The sequence below is a fragment of the Diabrotica virgifera genome, chromosome 1, assembly GCF_917563875.1.
Source record: "Diabrotica virgifera virgifera chromosome 1, PGI_DIABVI_V3a".
Lineage (NCBI taxonomy): Eukaryota > Metazoa > Arthropoda > Insecta > Coleoptera > Chrysomelidae > Diabrotica > Diabrotica virgifera.
Window position 1 is genome coordinate 125,032,051 of NC_065443.1, and position 20,047 is coordinate 125,052,097.

General features: G+C 33.8%; 1 protein-coding gene across 2 annotated transcripts in view; it reads right to left on the reverse strand.

The window, feature by feature from the left end:
* LOC114338763 (maternal protein pumilio) overlaps nt 1-20,047 on the reverse strand; it is a 562,968-nt gene that overhangs the window by 13,228 nt on the left and 529,693 nt on the right. For both annotated transcript variants that reach the window (XM_050644170.1, XM_050644161.1), the window contains 4 exons: nt 10,889-11,312; nt 5,403-5,823; nt 5,147-5,336; nt 3,061-3,229 (listed from right to left, as the gene is read on the reverse strand). In XM_050644170.1, coding sequence (XP_050500127.1) covers nt 3,061-3,229; nt 5,147-5,336; nt 5,403-5,823; nt 10,889-11,312 — 1,204 coding nt within the window. The remainder of the gene's footprint in view (nt 1-3,060; nt 3,230-5,146; nt 5,337-5,402; nt 5,824-10,888; nt 11,313-20,047) is intronic.

Here is a 20,047-nt window from a genome sequence, read left to right on the forward strand (position 1 = left end):
AGTTTATGAAGTAGCGATTCCGAAAATTTTTTTCTCTCTGACTTATTTAAATTTCCATTTTAGATTTATTTGTATCCATTTACGCCGTTAGTATTCAAAATTCAATTCTTGTAAATTCTATTTCATTTTAGTATTATACTTTCCATTATACATTATATACATTATATTTTCCATAACATGCGTGCGGTGTCCTTTGGTGATAACAATATGCAATAAACAAAATATGCAAAAGATTAAAGGTCATTTTTGAAGTTATACTTCTTTAGGTACGAGGGTGATTTTTTATTTTCCTGGGTGCATGCGCACAACCACAGTATGGTATTAGTCGCTCAAACGTTATACGGGATCTGATTGGGTGTTAAAATCATCTGTCAATAATTGTTTAATATGGAGATTATGGATAAACAAATGTTGTGTATATTAGTTTTTATTGTTGTGATAGCAGAGAAAAAAGCAAGCTTACAATTATTCTAGTGACTTTTTAAATAGTTTTTAAAAGCGACAGGTACGTAATAATTGTAAATGTTTCAGTGTCCTAATAAAAAATTACATAGGTAGGTACCTACCTATTTGGAAAATTTAAAATGAACCTACCAAATAGTATTTAATGCTTTGATTTACGTAATCTGATTACTATCTAAATTTCTATCAATATTCACCTAATATATTGTTTTCTTACTCTATGTTTTGTTGTATTTTATTATTTCAATTCGGCAAAAATCAAAATAATTTGGTTAATTTCAGAACTGTCAAAAGTTTAAACCGTTTAGTTAGTCGATCTTTCCACATGATGCATGTGTCTCCGTGGGTAAAAGTGTAAGATGAATGAATTTCAATACTAACTGCGCTAACTTAAGCGGGTTCGAACCTCAATAGAAACTTTTATTTTTTTATTTTTTTTATACATTTTATGATTGTAAGTATATTTATTATATAATTTTTTTTTCTTCAGAAAATACGTATTTGGTTAAAAAAATTTCCGACAAATTGTTCAGAAATCATTTGTGGCATTCTTCAATGTGTTTATTTTATTGTTTTGGTATTGTTTTAATAAATTTTTTTGAAAAGTAGTATTAAAATTATTTTAATATTTAAATAAAATATAAATAAACTGTTTATATATTAATTTCGTTGAAATCATAACAGAAGTATAACTTCTTCATTATTTTTTCTTTTTTATTTGTAAACAATATATTTTATAAATAATGTAAGATCGCTATTTGATTTTAAATAATGAAGGTGAAGACAAAGGAAACGTAACAAAATAAAAAAAGAAGCAGCTCGAAATATCTTAACAAGAGAAAACTCAGAAATTTAAGGGATAGTGGGCCACGCCCGAAACTTAAAAGAGTGATACAAGATATGGCAGAAAGGTGCAGTCCATAAGGTAGGAGAGCAAACAGTCGTCTCTAGTGGTGGAGGCTACATAGAAGCTAAGAAGAAAAATCACAAGAAAGAGGATAAGAGATCATCGAGTGATAAGAAACTTTAAAAGCCATGAAGAAAGAGAAGGTGCGAGAAATAAATAGCGAAAAAAGACGGCTTTTATATACCTATCTATATCTGCGGAGACGCCTACCGAATAGTTGTCAAGTATTTTAAAGGAACAGGAGGCTTCTTTAAAATCTAGAAGAATCGGAGGGACGAACGGAGGTCTCTTTTTCAGAAGGAAGAAATAAGATTTACGTCATTCCAAGTGAACACATCCGTGACTGAATTTACAAGGGAAGAGGTGATGGAAGCTGGCAAAACGCTCAAAGCAGGAAAAGCGCCTGGACCTGATGCGATAGTACCCCGAGATAATAAAAATCATCATAGAGGAGAAATTACAATGGACACGTGATATTATGAACAAGAAGGCAAGAATTCCCAAGAGATCTGAAAACGGAAAATCCGGAAAAGACTTATCCCGAAAGGAGGGACCTGGGACATACAGATCATATACCCACAGTACAGAGGGCGTACAGAGTTAAATACCTTAGATAAGGTCTTCGAGATTCTTGTGACGACAAGGCAGGAGCAAGAGATAATAAATAAAATGTAACTTTTTTAGATATTTCAACATGCCTAATATTTCATTGGTAATATAATGATGCGTTAATTATAGTAATAAAAAAATAATGGAATTGCCAAACATATGACTACAATAAAATACTCATTCGAGTTATTTCAGATTTCTAATTGAAATGTATACATAGGAATGTGTTTATAACAAACGTTTGAGTAAATATTTAAAACTAATTTAGTAAGAAATTAAGTTAAACTTAAAGTTAAAGGAAAATGTTACTAAAATGGCTTTTTACAAACACTAACACAGACCATAATATTAATAATTCATTAGTCCATGTTTTTTGGTATTTTAAAAGATAGAGATGGGTATTATTTTTTGATGCTGCTACTCGTGTATGCTGTTCATGATCTTGGGCTGTTATTATAGTCTATTATTGTACCTTCTATTCACATGCACTAACTGATTCTTTTGTTGATTGATTCTTATTTTTCCCTTCTCAAATCCTCAGAGTTTGCATCATAACAACCATTCCCGTGGATTCTTTATTTCCCTATTAGTCTCCACGTTTGACCGTAGACTGGCATGTTTTGTTTCGAAAATATCGTTAAGACAAGTTTCTTGGTGTTCAATTTCTCAATGGTCCATTTCCTCTCGATTGAATATTATTCTTAGATCTACCTATGTGACAAATACTAGATCCCAGATCTACTATTTGTCATAAGTCTCTATCTTTATATATTTGGTTTAAAGAAACCGACTAAAGAAACTGACAAGCAATTTAAAAGGTCGTTTTTTCCAATGTCGTGACATAAGCTGTGGAGGCCTGACTAGCAGAGAAAGACACTTTTTTGTGGAAAGGTCTACAGGCGTTTCAGATTGGTTGTAAGAAATGAATCCATTTAAGAGGAGAGTATGTTAGATAATAAAATACTTTGTGGGGAGAATTGAAAAACCTCCTTGTTACATCCCAGATACTATAACTTTTCGTAAAATCGTGAAAATGTATTACAGTAAAATATAAGGGTTATGTATACAAAAATTTTACTTACTTGTCATTAAATCCACACACTTCTTCAATGAGCAGTGCTCTTTCTGCTCTTGTGGCGTGTGTCACGCATTTCTCAACCACATTGCTGGCAAATTTATGCTGACTCAGCACCAACACTTTGCCTCTAACGCTGTTGATTAATTGAGATTTGTCTTCTGGTTTTCCATGCTCTAAAAACAAAGTAAATATATTAGTAAGCCAATAAAATAATAAATATTAGATATCTGAGACTAATTATTAAATTCAGCTCAGTGGGATGCAGTGGCGGCCGGTCAAGGTCGGCAGTGCCGACCCACACATTTATAGATATAGATCTTTTTTTAATACTTAATTTAATCACAGTTGATGTCATTTGTATCTGTGAAATAAAAAAAAATCTGTCAGATAATACAGACTGAATTTTATTCATGGTTTATAAAAGGATTCGGCCGATCCGAGCGTTAAGTGATCTTTAAGATAAGAGACTTTTCAAAAAATGAATGATCCGAGCCATTCATCTGACTGTTTTCGGCAAGACATCTCGAGCTTAACGATTTACATGTAAAACTCAACGAAATATGAGTCGAAGAGCAACCAAACGTATATTTCTCTCCGTAGGCATTAAGCGGCAGGTACGGCACATTTAAATCTGCCGAGTTTTCATTTGGAAGCATCGGCAGAAATTGTAAAAAATAATCACGCCGTTTTACGTCGTTTAATTGATATTGTAATTTATTTAAGTTGTCAGGAATTACCATTTACGGGACATGATGAATCGGAGCATTCTTTAAAACAAAGTAATTATAGAGAACTAATAAAATTGTTTAAGAAATACGATTTGAAATTTTCCAATTTTTTTTTCTGATTCGAAGATCTTTAGCGGCGTGTCTAAAACAGTACAGAATGAACTAATATAATCAATTACTTACATTTTAAATAACGTTATTGAATCTGAGATTCTGAAAACCATTTGCTTTTCGCTAGATGTAGATGAAACTTCTGATTATCATGTCATTCACAACTATCAATTGTTGTTCGATAGGCGTTACGTGGTAATATTTATGCGAGGTTTTTAAGTTTTACAGACGTCAGTAAAAGCGATAAGGCAGAATATATTTTTGGTGTTTTAAAGGACAGGTCAGAGATCAGATTAAAATTTATGTATATCAAAAATAAAATGGTAAGGCAAATTTACGACGGCGCTGTCGTGATGTCCGGTGAATTGAATGGTCTCCAGGCAAAAGTTAAAACTATTGCACTTTATTGCTTTATTTACTCACTATCATGCGCATAGAATGAATATAGTTTTGCTGGATACTTGTAAAAAAAATTAAAGAATATCGTATTTTCTTGCCATTTTAGCTTGCCTACACGGACTACTGTTTTAGAACAATTTGTTTCGAGAAAAAAAATGCAAACAGTTTGTCAGACGCGATGAAATTTTAAATCTCGGTTAGTTTTCACTGCAGCAGATTTTCGTGTGAACAGCTTTTTGGAAGTTTTTTATTTTATTATCGAAGGCGACGATTTTGAAAACGGTGATATCTCGATCCGTGAAGCAATCGGTTTGAGAACTTTATTAAATGATTACTCTTTTAATATTCTTTTAAATATCTTTAAGAAAGTGTTTGTCCAAACCCATTTGATATTCATTGTTGTTCAAAATCAAATTCAGATGTAAACCAAACAAAAAAATCTCCTATGATGATTTAAGCCTTTTAATTAGATGGTATACCTATATGAGGAGAAAAAAATCTTGCCGACCCTGTCTCTAAGGCCAGGAGCCGCCACTGGTGGGATGCCATTGTTCGAGGTGTGGAATTCCGTAAACAAAGGATCTAGGTACTTATTACTTATTTTATGAAATGATCCCTATTTTTAGGGATGATGATTCAAACGCATACGCTGGTGTCTGATCAGCCTATGGAGGAGCAGCACGGCAAGGGATAAGGGTACAGTTTATACCAAACCCTTCTTTCATTTATTTCACAATGTAGTCAATTTCTAAATGCAACTGCAACTGAATGTGATCTAGTCAGAACGTAAGTTCCAATAGCATGGCATATATCCAAATAAGTGGTCATAACAACAGTGTAACATTTTCTTACCTAGCACATGCTGAATAACGTAGTTTCCAAATTGATCTTGGATCAGCTGATCAGTATGTTGATGTAGTTCCGCCAAAATTGGCGCCGTCTGTTCTGGTGTACAATGCTCCAAAATGCGCTGGATTACTCTACAGCCGTACGGATGGGTGGATAAAGTGTACACTTGTCCAGAGAATGAAGCAATTATGAACTAGAACACAAAGAAGTCCAAATTAATATTTGCAACAAAGAATTTCTTTATTTTTCATTTTGTTACCTGTAAAGCATTGGGATCAACACACTCAATACACTTCTGCACAACGTGGTTTCCATTTTGATCTTTAACACACTTCAAAACGTGTCCATCTAGCTCTCGAACGATTTCTTGTTGTTGTTCTGGAGGTATAGACTCCAGTGCCTTCTGTATGACTCGACAACCGTACATCTGCAAGGCCAAGGGCAAAACATGTCCGCGAACTTTTTGCGCTAGCGTAGTCTTCTGCTCCGGTGTTCCAAATTCGAAGAACTTCTGTATAACGTAGTTCCCAAACACGTCCGTCATGAGGTTGTAAGCAGCGGAAAGGATCTCGTTAAAGACCATCTGTTTCTCTGTCGCAGTGGCTCGTTCCAGTTTCTGTTGGATGAACCGAGAGCCATGTTGATCTTGCGAAAATTCAACAATGTGGTTAGCCAAATCCCTAAAATCACAAGTTTTTTTTTAACTAATGATGACTATAATAATTAATGCAAATAATTATGTAATGAAAGTACATACAAATAAATGTCTTTTCTAGCTAGAACTCTGTCTTCATACATCATATGACATGGCATTACCATTAGGACGGGTATTCCTGACAGGTAGTGCAAGAACTGAAGATTACACTCGGAGAGAGAAAGGTATGGTGTAGGTATTGCCTCATAGCGACATTTATATTAGATGCCAGAAAATATATACCTCTGTTACCAACTTCTTCTAAACCCGATGGGGTCCTTAAACGAAGATAAGTGCAGAAGATTGGCAGCGTTGGAGATGTGGCTATATCGAATATACAAATATAGATTTCCTCAGAAGAATGAAAAAGAACTAAGGTTCAGCGAAGACCAGGAAGAAGAACATCCTGGTTAAAGAACAACACAACATATGTACAGCATTTCCGCGCAGCTGCAGATAAGATTAAGATTGCCATAATTAATGCCAATATTCGTCACAGATAGGCAATACAAGAAGTTTAGCTCCTAAACTAGATAGATCCCGGTAAAATATTTCGAAATACCTTTTTCTTCCAGGAACAAATTGCTGAAATTCGTTATAGGGGTCACCCTCTACAAACATTTAAAGAAGATTGGGGAAAAATACAAAGAGACGATTTTATAAATATAATTTTAACAATGCGCCAATTGGAAGATGAAAAAACAAGGGTAACTAAGCATTAATTGAGACATTAGTGAGTAAGGGCCGGTATTTCCAACCTCACTTAAGCCAAAGCTTACTTTAAGCCTTTGCTTAAGCTTAGATGCCCGTATTTCCACTTCAATTTGAGGCTTAAGCCTAGGCTTAAACCAAATAATTTTAAGCTCGCGCGGGAGTTGGTTTAAGCCTTTGCTTAAAATTTGTTTTCTGTTTTTTGAGGTTATTTCTATAGATTATCAATTATAGAGTTATTTTGAAAACCAACTTTTGAATAATAACGTTATTATTAGATTATTAAATAATAATTTTTATTAATTTATTAATCGTAATAACGATTAATAGAATTCTTACTACTTTTGGAAGGTGTAGGCACATGAAAATTATTTATTTCTACAATGCTTGGTAGGTATATTTATTTTACAAAAATAAACTTACATTCCAATTTGACATTTAGGAAATGCAATAAACAAAATTACAAAGACGGATCTATTGCTTATGCAAAATAATAATAAAAATATAACCAGAAAAAATATCGACAATAAACTAACAACACATGTACCATGCACACAAAATTAACATGATGACAAGATAAAATTAAATGTCAACAGTAGTGGTTTTTACCTCAGAAAAGTTAGTTCTGGCATTTTGACGTATTCAGAGGTACCAAACCAATTAACTTTACAGTTGAGCATCAGTTTAGTTAAGGAAATGATGGAAATACGGCACCCAGCTTAAGCTTCTCCTTAACTTTTGACACAGGCTTAGCTAAGCAAAAGCTTAAGTAGCTATTGAAATACCGGCCCTAAGCTTTGAAAAGAAAAACTAGCATATTTTCCATAAACAGAATTATTAATAGACAGGAAGAGTTTTAAGTAGTTAATGACTGGTTGCACCAACAAACTTTAAGCTCCAGCTTTGCCCAGCTCAGCTTATAAATAGGGCCTCTCTTTAAGTGTCACTCAAGACCCTTCCATTGCAAAAATGGACTAAGACGATGGACTATCGTGTCTCTCATTTAACCTGGCATTAGAAAAAATAATTCGAGAGTCCCAGATTACTACGAATGGTACTATCTTTGACAAATCAGTACAAATGGACATCCTAAGTCTTGACGTCACAAAATTGGGAGGAGCTTATATTTGGCTCCAAAAAATTTTGTTTATAAAGGTTAAACACTCATATGGAATTTTTCATTTACTGTTAACGTGGTTTGTGTGACATAATAAGACTTTTCATTTAGGTATTTAGTTAAAGAAACGTGTCAGTTAAGAGATTTTTATTCGTTTTTGCCCAGGTGAGTTAATTTAATGCAATGATAAGAACGTAAGAAATAAAAACCACCTGAGCAAAAACGAATAAATATCTCTTAATTAACACGTTTCTTTAACGAAATACCTAAATGAAGTCTTATTTTGTCACACAAAGCACATAAATGAACAATTCCTCATGACAATTTAACGTTACAAACAAAATTGTTTGAAGTCAATATAAGCTCCTTCCAATTTTGTGACATTTGTGACGTCAGACTTAGGCTGTCCATTGTCGGATACGCAGATGACATAGACATCATAGGTAGGTCCACAGAATCTCTGACTGAAGCATTTCGGTCGTTAAGAGCATCTGCACAGAGAATGGGACTAAATATAAATGTTCAAAAGGCCAAATAGATGTGTTGCACTAGGTCAAGCAACCCGACACCTACCAGAATAATAATTGATGACCTAGAACTGGAAGGTGTCGACACCTTCATATACTTAGGCTCGCTGATAACTAAAGATAACAATGTCAGTGAAGAAATTAAAAGAAGAATAGTGCTCGCCAATAAGTGTTACTATGGCTTAAGAAGACAGATGGCCTCAAAAATGCCTAGAAAAATTAAAATGACTGTATACAAAACACGAATAAGACCAGTGCTAACATATGGTTCAGAAACCTGATCACTTACACAGAATGGCCAAGAACTGCTCAAACGTTTTGAGCGGAAAATACTAAGACGAATATATGGAGGCATAAAAGAAAGAAGGTTTGTGGCGCAGGCGTTACAACTTTTGAGTTGTATAGAAGTTTTGGAGAACCTGACGTTGTAAAATTCATTAAGGTAGCACGCATTTGATGGATAGGTTATGTAATCAGACGAGAGGAAGATGCCATAGTCAGAAAAGATTTTGACCGAAGAGGACCGATAGGACAACGAACAAGAGGAAGACCGAGACTTAGGTACCAAGACAACATAGAAACTGATTTAAAATCTATTGGAATTAGAGCATGGAGAAGAGTTGCCAGAGACAGGGGCGAATGGAGGACTGTTCTGAAGAAGGCTTTGGCTCATGAAGAGCTGTAACGCCACTGATGATGATGATGACGTTGTACCATAATTTTTGATTCGTATCGAAGCACATTTTAACTGAGACGAAGTTTAAGATGCAGTCTACGTGGCAATCAATTGGGGCAAGCTGAAAATGTATGCAGGACTTATGCCTGGTTGTACCAACAGATCTTAAGCTTAAGACGTGTCGTAAGCTCAGCTTACTAAACATACGCGTTGCACTATTGAGTCTTAGATCAATTTTCAGCTTACCACAATAGATTGCTACGTGGATTGCATCTTAAACTTCGTCTCAGTTAAGACGTGCTTAGATAAAAATCGAAAATTATGGATCTATAAGCTGAGCTGGGCTAAGCTGTAGCTTCAGATTTCTTGGTGCAACCAGGAATTAATGGTACAACGAGTATGTTTCGTACGCTGAGCTTAACCCAAGTAGCACAATAAAAACATTTTAGTTTTATTTAAGATTTATAAAGGTTTTATTGTGATAAATACGAAGATACTGGTTTTAAAGTTACCTTGCAGTTATACTGCCAAAACTTTAAAACTGTTCAGCATTTGTCACTAGTTTTAAACTATCTAATAGGCGTATCAAATAAGACTAATTAATCTTAATAGATAATTTGTCTTATTGTAGTTTTAAAATGGTTTATTCTCAGTTCACTTTAAAACTAATCAGTTTTATGAAGAACTTCCGGACTATTTGGTTTTATTAGATTCTAGTTTGTGACCTTTTAGTTTTATTGCAGTTTTAAAGATTCTCCTACTATGACTAATAAAACCTATTATTAAAACTACTTGATCTCAAGACTATTATGTCAGTAAATCATATGCCTTAAAACTATCTTTTTAGTTTTATTTAAAGTTGCTTTCTTAAAAGCAATTATTAGGCTGTATTAAAACCAAACGCTCTTAACTGAATCAATTTGGTTATCGTAAAGACCTATGCTTCTTGTTAGAAACAATAAAACTAAACTCATCCCCTCCCATCTGTCCAAAATGGTTGGCCATTTGTTTTAGAGTGAAACAGTGGTGTAATGTGTTGTAAAAAGTGGAAGTACAGTTCGTATGGAAGAAATAAGTCGCAAGTACTTCAAATATAATCGAACTGGTCATTACGGCTTATTTTTCAAATACAATACACACAGCACTACGACGCCTCGATTTTAAGATTAGATTCACATTAAAACCGAGTGGCATTATTGACAGCAGCATTAAAACTAAACGGTTTTAACTCCAAGGCAACCTTGCTTTTAGGTAGGATATATGCTCTTAAAAATGTATAAAATAAAACCATTTGATCCTAACAATTCTCTGTCGATAGACTAAATAGTTTTATTTGGTTTTCGGCCACACTGCTTTCTGGAGATGCTGAAAGCCATGATAGATAACAATATAAGGCTTACATAAAAATTATAAATAAACGACTTAAAGACATAAATTCGATTTATAAATTCGAAAATTATAGATAAAATTATTTCTTTTAAATTAATATTTTTCGGATTTAAATTGTTTTATTATTATTATTTTTTAATCGCCAAAAGTCAGACATTTTAGGGCGCGTGAGTTATTTAGACCTATTTTTGTTAACATTATCAATAAAGTTAGGTGCGCCAGTGTGTTTCTACCTTGACAGTCCGAAATAACCAAATAAATGTTATTATTTATAACACACGTAAAAATTTGTTGGCTTATATGGAGTATATGGGTTTAAAGAATCATTTAATTAAAATTGTCTTTAAAAGTCTCCATTTAAGAAACCTTTTTAAGTTTGCTATAAAACTGCCTGCACTTAAAGTGTCTTTTAACATGGTTTTAAAAACACCTGCAGCTTTTAATATACCCGTTCGGTGCTACTTGGGAAGACACGTCTTAAACTTAAGATCTGCTGGTGCAACCAGGCATTCATTTCTGAACGGAATTGCATATTTGACAAACCGTACAATAATTACTGAACACAGCATCAAATGAAGGAGAAAATTCTTCTAGATTGAGCTAAACTTTTGGAGTGGTACCTAATTCTTACCTCAGCTGAAGATTTGGATATCTGTTGTTTCTGAAATCCTCCAGCAATCTTGACCTCCCTTGCGGCCCTTTATCTAGCGTCGCTGGAACTGTAGTTAACGTAGAATTGATCTTCGTAAACAGACTATTAGTAGACCCGAAAATCGCCGTGGTGTTCAATCCGGCAGCGACAGAGTTTCTGTATTTGGCTTCGGCTCCAGGCGCTGCAGATAGTACCCGAGAATTGACGAGACCGCCCAGTTGTAGAGGAGCGGTGGGAGGCGGCGTTAAGCTTCCCGTCAATGGGCTCGGACTGCTTCCGATGTTATATGACGTGGGCCACTTCTGTCTGTATTCCAGAGATGGGGAAAAGGCTGATGTATTACGATCGAAGGAGTCTCTTCGAGCTGTCGTGGTGGTAGTTAGGCCCAGGCCAGTCAAATTATCTAAACAAGAAATACTTTATTAGAAACAACTCTGCATGAAGACATATTACATAAACATTATAATAAAAAATATTCCATAACAATCCCAAAACGCCAAAAATAAAAACCAGAAAATAAATAAAACAATTTTCTTTTTTTGTGTACTCCTTACTGCTTTATGTTTTCTACAGCTTGTTTAAAATGTACATGACTTAAAATATGAAGATCCTAAAAAGATGTTCTCAACAACCTGGCAAAAGACAATAAGGTGTCATTAATAAGGATGCCGGGTCATGCAAGGGTGTTTGGGAATGAACAAGAAGATATTTTGGCATAACAAGGCTCGAGAGAAAGCTTTTAAGACCTGGAACCTTCACTGTTCTGTGGCATCACTAAAGATGCTACAAAAAACGAGAATCAGAAATGGCTGATATGGAAAGAAATGAAGAGCCTTCTTCTTCTTTAAGTGCCATTTCCGCGACGAAGGTTGGCAATCATCATTGCTATTCTCACTTTTGACACTACAGCCCGAAAGAGTTCAGTTGAGCTGCATCCAAACCATTCTCTGAGATTTCTCAGCCAGGACATTTTTCTCCCACCTATGCTGCGCCTTCCTTGAATCTTTCCCTGCATAATTAATTTTAGGAGTTCTTATCTGTCACCACGTGTTATATGACCCAAGTATTGAAGTTTTCTTATTTTGATGGAATCCAGTATCTCCCTGCTGTTCTGTATTCTCCTTAGTACTTCCTCATTGGTTATTCTGTCTGTCCAGGAGATTCTCAGCATTCTTCGATACGTCCACATCTCAAATGCTTCCAATCTATTAAGGCATTGTTTATTGAGAGTCCATGTCTCCACACCATGCAAAAGAAAAGAAAATACATAACATTTTAGTAGTCGCTTTCTAAGATCTAGGCTGAGGTCTCTACTACATAATATTTGTTTCATATTAGTGAATGCACTTCTAGCCTTTTCTATTCTAATTCGGACTTATTTGGTATAATCGTTTGTTTCACTAATGTTTGTCCCTAAATAGTTATAATTCTGAACTCGTTCTATCGTTTTATTATTTACGTGTAGATTGATGTTTCTAATATTTTTCTTTGATGTAACCATTAGTTTCGTTTTCTTTATGTTTAGTGACAGACCAAATTCCTCACTCGTTGCAACAACCTTATCTAAAATTCTTTGTAGATCTATAATAGTTTCTGCTATTAGCATTGTGCCATCGGCGTATCTAATTTCACATATAGGTAGGCCATTTATTTTTATGCCTGCTACTTCATCTTCTAATGCTTTTTTGAATATTTCTTCAGAGTATGCATTAAACAGTGATGGCGACAAGACACAGCCCTGTCTAACGCCTCTTTTGATTTTTATTTTATTGGTGTTTAAATTATTTATTCTTATGACAGCTTCTTGTTCATAATACAGATTATTTATTATTCTTATATCCCGTGTGTCGATGTTCTTTGTTCTCAGTAGTTTTATTAACGGATTATGTTTCCCCGTATCGAATGCCTTGTTATAATCTAGGAAGCAGACATAGATGTCCTGGTTTACATCTAAACATCTCTGTATTAGCACATTTACTGCAAATAATGCTTCTCTCTCTCTCTCTCTCTCTTCATAAAAAATAGGTCAAATGTTGAAAAGTTAAAAGTATTGAAAAGGGAAAAAAAAGCAGCAAACTAAAGAAAAATATTTAGTTGAAACTTTCAAGGAAAAAACTCATGAACTAAAAAAATCACTGACGCTTCAGCCATCGAATACAACAACATTTACGTAGAACATCTACATAAAACAAATACTATCATAAGAGAGAAAAAAAAGATTATTAGTTCCTTAAAGGAACAATAAACTTATTAAAAATGATAAACAAACGGCGCAGATAACAGGGAAAATATTATGGAAAGGGAGAAACTGATGCCACAAAATAATGAAAACCGTTGAACATTATGAGAAAGAAAGGGAAAATCTATTGAGCACACGTGAAAAACTACTTTTATAAAAACGAAGTATTTTCTTTGCAATAATCATCTCAGTTTAGAAATAAGACAAAGAATGGTTAACTGCTATGTTTGGTTTGTACTTTTGTATGGTGCATTAGCATGAACAGTACTAAAAGTATCGCCCATGAACAGAATTGAAGCATTAGAAATGTGGATTCACACAGGGATGCTGAAGATACCTTGTACAGCAAGGAAAATTACTGAGGAAGTACTAAGGAGGGTCAACAAAGATGGAAAATGTCTTATCTGGGATATATAGTGAGGGGAAATCGATATAGTACTACAACTGATCCATAAAGGCACAATAGAGGGCCGTAGGAAGACAAGTTTCTTGGTTAAAAAACATTCGTGACTGGACCCAGATATCAAATACAGGACAATAATTATTCCATATTGCAGAAGATCGAGAAGCCTTCGCAATGGTGATCGCCAACGTCGGATAATTCTGATATGGCACGTACAAAGACACGTGAAATATTATGTTCTACAATGACAATCAAACATAGTGGAATCTCAAAGACGAAATTAAAGGAAAATATTGAAACAGCAAACAGAAACTGGATTACCGATATTACCAGAAATCATCTCACTAACATTTTTTGGTATTATAAATTTAATATTGTACAGTGAAGTTTATGAAAATTAGTAAAAACAACCATAATACTAACGAAATCTTGATATTAGAGGGCCAGCAGATCGAAAGAGTAAAAAGGTACACTTACCTAGGAACACTTGGATAACAGAAAATAATGACTACACTGCAGAAATCAAAGTCAGAATCGAAAAAGCACGTTCTAATTTTATGAAAATGAAAAAGATCCTATGTAGCAAATATTTAACATTAGCTCTTAAAGTACGCCTAACAAAAAAATGTTACGTATACAGTGTACTATACTATGGACTGGAATCATGGGCGTTAAATGTAGAGACAATGAGACCACTTAACGCCTTTGAAATGTGGACCTATAGAAGAATTATGAGGGTTTCCTGGGTAGATAGTTACGAACAACGAAGTACTGAGAAGAATAGGTAAAGAGAAGGAAGTTGAACTTACAATTAAAGAAAGAAAACTACAGTATCTAGAACATGTGATGCGGGGCGAGAAGTATGGCATCCTGCGACTCATAATGCAAGATAGATGGCAGAAGAAGCATCGGAAGACGAATTTCATGGCTGAAGAACCTGAGAGAATGGTTTGGATGCAAAACAACTATTTAGAGCTACTGCCTCAAAGATTAAAATAGCTATGATGATTGCAAACCTCCGTAGCGAAGATGGCACCTGAAAGAGAAGATTGTACTACTATCACGAAAATCACGAAACTAAACACGAGAAACGATATTACTAGAAAAGCGGCTAGGTATACCAGTGCTAGATAGATAGAAGGTTGGGAAATCTTGCTTTAAAAGAATAACTAAATAAACGGTCAAGACTGAATTCCAACATCAATAATTTTCAACCTAGTAGAGTAGACGAGTTGATTACAATATTAAATCAAGCTATGATTTCATGAAGCACATCACGATAATGTCGTTGATTTAGACCGTTTCCATGAATAATGTATAGCTACACAATTGTCCATTAAATATGTAATGGAAAATCTATTCCACGTCTATCAAAATTGTTCGTTCTCGTTTTATGTATATATTCGGTAGAAATTGGATAAGCGGTTAGAACATTGTTTAGGCAAAATCAAATCAACGTAGCGATAAAAATGATTTAATGAGTTTATGATGAGTAAATGCCCTTTCTCTAATGCGTTACGTTTACGAGAAGCTCAAACTTATGAGAAGATCAATTAGTATGGTACAGGTATAATACAAAAATTACTTATTCTATCAATCTACCACATATAAACATATTTTATATTATATAATTCAATCTAATTATAAAATTAATTATTTTCTATTTTATTTAGAAAATGATCACTATAAGCTAAGTTTTTCTAAAAATTATATACAAACTCACAATTCTTAGATAATTTACAAGTTAAACGGATCATACCGAGTTTCCGGAAATAAAGGAAACTTTTCCGCAAATAAAGGAAAATGTTTGAGACACAGAATGTGCAAGTTAAAATTTTATATCTCAATAAATTTTTCAACCAATATTTTTTTAATCTGTTGAGCAATAATATCCTTAAAAAAAGAAAATAAGTACGGCATAATTAAAAACAAAATGTTCGCAGTTTTTATAGGAAAAAATTATATCTATAATCGTATTTAAAAAATACATACATGTTTATATAAAAATTTATTAAATATTCTCAGCTCTTTCGTGATTTACTAGAGTCAAATTTGATCGACACTATTATTATTTTTAGCAATTTATTAGTTTTTTCAGGATTCGACAAAAATTAATGCATTTAAATAGCATTGGCCCGAAATTTTGCGTCTACGCTCTTAACACAGATATTACACGATAAAACTATATTTTTCCAGTACGATATTCAGTTAATACATCAGACATAATCAGTTAACACAACAAAAAGATGAGATCTTTACTGTATGGATCGGAAACTCAGGAGAAACTATGCACACAATCAAAAAAAGTAACAGCAGAAAACTGTGTTTTGAAAAAATGAATCCGCCAGGAAAGAAATAATTACACTTTTATAAAAAAAATTTTTTTATAATAACGCGTTTTTATTTTTTAAAGTTTTTATTACAATTTAAAAAAAGTATGTATTATAAGAACAAATCAAAATGTCAATCTTAAAGTCAAAAATGATTTTCTATACCGGGAATCGAACCCAAGTCTCCTGGGTGAAAACCAAGTATCCTAGCCACTAGACTAGACCATATTGGATGTTACGTATGGAGATAAATACTGGGCATATAAGTTCTAGTGCAACAGTATTAAAATAACTATGATTTTTTGGAATAATAAAACTCAATGCATCCATGTAAAAGCTGTTGAATATTGAATTGTCATCGAGTTCTGAGCTATTCTGAAAATTTCAAATCCCTAGCTATTTTTTTGTTTTTTAACCAAGAGGAGTGATTCAAATTTACCGCGCCGTAATGCTTGTTTCTAATTGGTCCAACCGCAGGCAAGTTTACTCCACTGTTATCATGTAATACTGTAATACTCCACTGTAATATGTACAGATTATCATCGAAAGCTGATACGATCAACAAAAAAAGAAGATGAATTTGGTGACTTTTCTAGTAACTTTCTTGGGTGTGAATCTGTCTTTTTAGTTTACTCCTCTTGGTTAAAAAATCAACTATAATCGGGAAATATGTTTAAAATCGATTACAAAATTTCTCGGATCGGACAAAGGACAAGTGCAGTATATAAAAATGTTTTAATACTCAAATTCATAGAAGAATATAATGTACATATATTGTTTCCAAAAAAAAAATAGTTTAATTCTTCATATAGACAAAAAAAATGCTCGGATCTGCAGTCGAAATATTAATTTGTGAGGTTTAATTGAAAATTTGAGGTTTATTCTCGATATATTTGGAAACGCAGCAAAGAAGTAACGTAAGGATGCTCTCATTTGTCGACATCTGTATTTAAAATCAAAGCCGAATGCCTAAACACCCATTATTCAAATTATCGCCTTAAAACTTCAAACAGTCCCACATTTCACGTACAATTTATTTCTCTAGAATTTTGTCTGGTAATGTCACTACCTGAATAAATGATTATATTTGTTATTCATGATTTCGGAGTCGCATATACAGTTGCGAAATGGTGTTTGTCTTGAGGTATACGTATTACTCTGTCGTCTATTTATATAAAACAGGATGAAATATAAAGCACATAGTGGTAGATCAGCTCCAATGGCGTCGTTTCATGTTTCATGGTGCTTAAAGTGCGAGTAATTTTCAGAATGTCTCGAAACGTTACGAACATGGAATAACTTTGGTTTTGTTTTATTTATCTAGGGACTTAACCAGTAATGAATGACCTGCTAAAATTCGCAGTTTGGAGTCTTAAAAGACTCCATATACTGTCGTAGAAACGGTCGGATTTCAATGCGAAGTTCAACCACGATTTTAACCCTAAATGTCATATGAGATATGCAAAGAGAAAAGGAAATTTAGAGTTGAATCGGACTCGTTTTTCTGAAAATTCAAATCTTCCTTATTTTCCGCAACTTTTTAAAGGTAAAACTTTCATTTTCAGACCCAGCATAGCGGCATGCTTTGCAAGTTCCTGATGCAGAAAATGTTCACACCAGTACTTACTTGTGATGAGAAGGCTCAATATTACAACTTATTGTGCAAGGCAAAATCCGAGGAAAGCAAAATGTGGAAAGACGAAGAACATCCTGGCTTAAGAACTTACGGGAATGGTTCGAATGCAGTAGTGCAGAGCTATGTTTGAATGCCGCTAGAGCGGCAGTCAACAGGGTCCGCATTGCCATGATGATTTCCTAACCTTCGATAGAAGATGGAACTTAAAAAAGAAGAAGAAGTACTTAACTTATTCTTGTGATTTGGGACCATTGTGATAGACATACAGAATACACGAACCCTGTACCATTAAACAGGGGAGTCAAACAGGGAGACACTCTATTACCCAAACTGATCACCTTAGTTTTGGAGGACGTGTTTAAAAATCTAAATTGGAAATATAAGGGAATAAACATCAATGGCCGCTACCTCAGTAATCTACGATTTGCGGATGACATAATCCTGATAGCTACCGACCTACAAGAACTGCAAACCATGCTTTCAGAACTACACACAGAATCTTCTAAAATAGGACTGAAAATGAATTTAAACAAAACAAAAGTCATGCACTCCGAGGAAACCGTGACAATAATAAACGACAAAGTTATAGAAAAAACGGAAGAAATAAAAAGAAGAAGAAAGTTAGCATGGGCAGCATTCGGCAAACTGAACTATATACGCAGAAATCAGCAAATTCAACTACATCTTAGATCTAAAGTTTTTGATGCATGCATTATTCCGATAATAATATATGGGGCACAAACATGGACAATCACAAAAAAGAATGAACATACTCAGAGGCACTCAACACGCGATGAAAAGAGCAATGCTTGGCATATCACTTAAGGACAGGAAAACAAACACATGGATAAGACAGAAAACCAAAGTCACCGATGTGGTACAAAAATCATTAAAATTGAAATGGGAATACGCTGGACATGTAGCTAGGAGCGATCTAAACAAATGGCACAGAACAATTCTAACCTGGAGACCATACCAACACAAAAGACCCAGTGGCAGACCTCCTATGAGATGGACAGATGATCTGAAACGAACTGCCGGGAAAAATTGGCTACAAGTAGTGTACAACAAAAAAAAATGGAAAGGAAGACTTAAAGAGGCTTATGTTCAGATGTGGACGTGAATGGCTAGACGAAGAAGAAGAAGTGATAGACCCAAGTCTTATTCCTATACTCCGTCTACCGAACAGACGGGGTAATCACATGAATAAATCACAATATTTCTTCAAAATACCTTGTTATCGGTATTGTGTACAAGGGAGTGAGTTAAGGTATTTTGAAGAAATATTGTGATTTATTCATGTGATTACTCCGTCTGTTCGGTAGAAGGAGTATAGTGATAAAAAGATGCATAAAATCTTGTTATCCTTCTAAACGCTAAGAAAATCGCATTCAAATATTCTTTTCAGTGTTAGCGAATACTGCACCTATTGTGCATACCGCTTTCTAAAACCCAAAACTTTAGTCAAATTATTACTCACATATATAGTCTAATCATATTCCTAAGACCTTTACTAAACCTTTCTCATTTTATAGACAATCTTGCATTTTTCGGAAAAATAAAATATAACAAATGTAAATCCATAAGGAAAAATTTTCCTGTAGCTGGATGTATACCATTAATTACAAAACATTGAAGAAAAAGATCTTCTGTGTAAAAGTTTGAAAACCCCAATAAAGGACTACATTAAAATACAGAACGTTTTCGCTCTAAAGAGAGCATCATCAGTGTTCTAAGCAAGCTCTACATGCTAAGCCACCAAAAATACATGGGTTAAAACCCTTAAAATGCCGACCAAAGGTCTTACATTGGCATATTATTTATTAAACCCTGGCGATGGGTGAAATTTAATTTTAAATTTCTCCATCGCCAGGGTTTAATATATAATATGCCAATGTAAGACCTTTGGTTGGCATTTTAAGGGTTTTAACCCATGTATTTTTGGTGGCTTAGCATGTAGAGCTTGCTTAGAACACTGATGATACTCTCTTTAGAGCGAAACCGTTCTGTATTTTAATGTAGCCCTTTATTGGGGTTTTCAAACTAATATACCTTTTGCACAGAAAAAAATGTAAATCAACGAATGAGATAACAGATCTATATGAAACTTCACATATACAGTATGTCCCTGTAAGTTGTATCCATATGGAAAACTTTTTTATTATTAATTTTACGAAAAAAAGTTATTCTTCATAAAAAGCTCTGCTTGGTCCAAAACCTAAGATTTAACCAACAAATATCAAATTCTTTGAATATTATACGAGGTATGTCAAAAAGTTTGAATTTCACTCAAGAGTAAAGTAGCTTTATTTTTCACAATATTGAAAATTGCTATTATAAAAAGTTGTTTGGAATTAAAAACTATATTCTAATATGCAATTACATCCTTCTAATTAAAAAATATTTTTTTGAAAATTTTTGAATAACATTATTTTCAGTTATTTAAATTCAGATAACTCTTTTATTAATAATTTTACAAAAAAAGTGATTCTTAATAAAAAGTTCTGCCTGGTATAAAACCTAAAATATC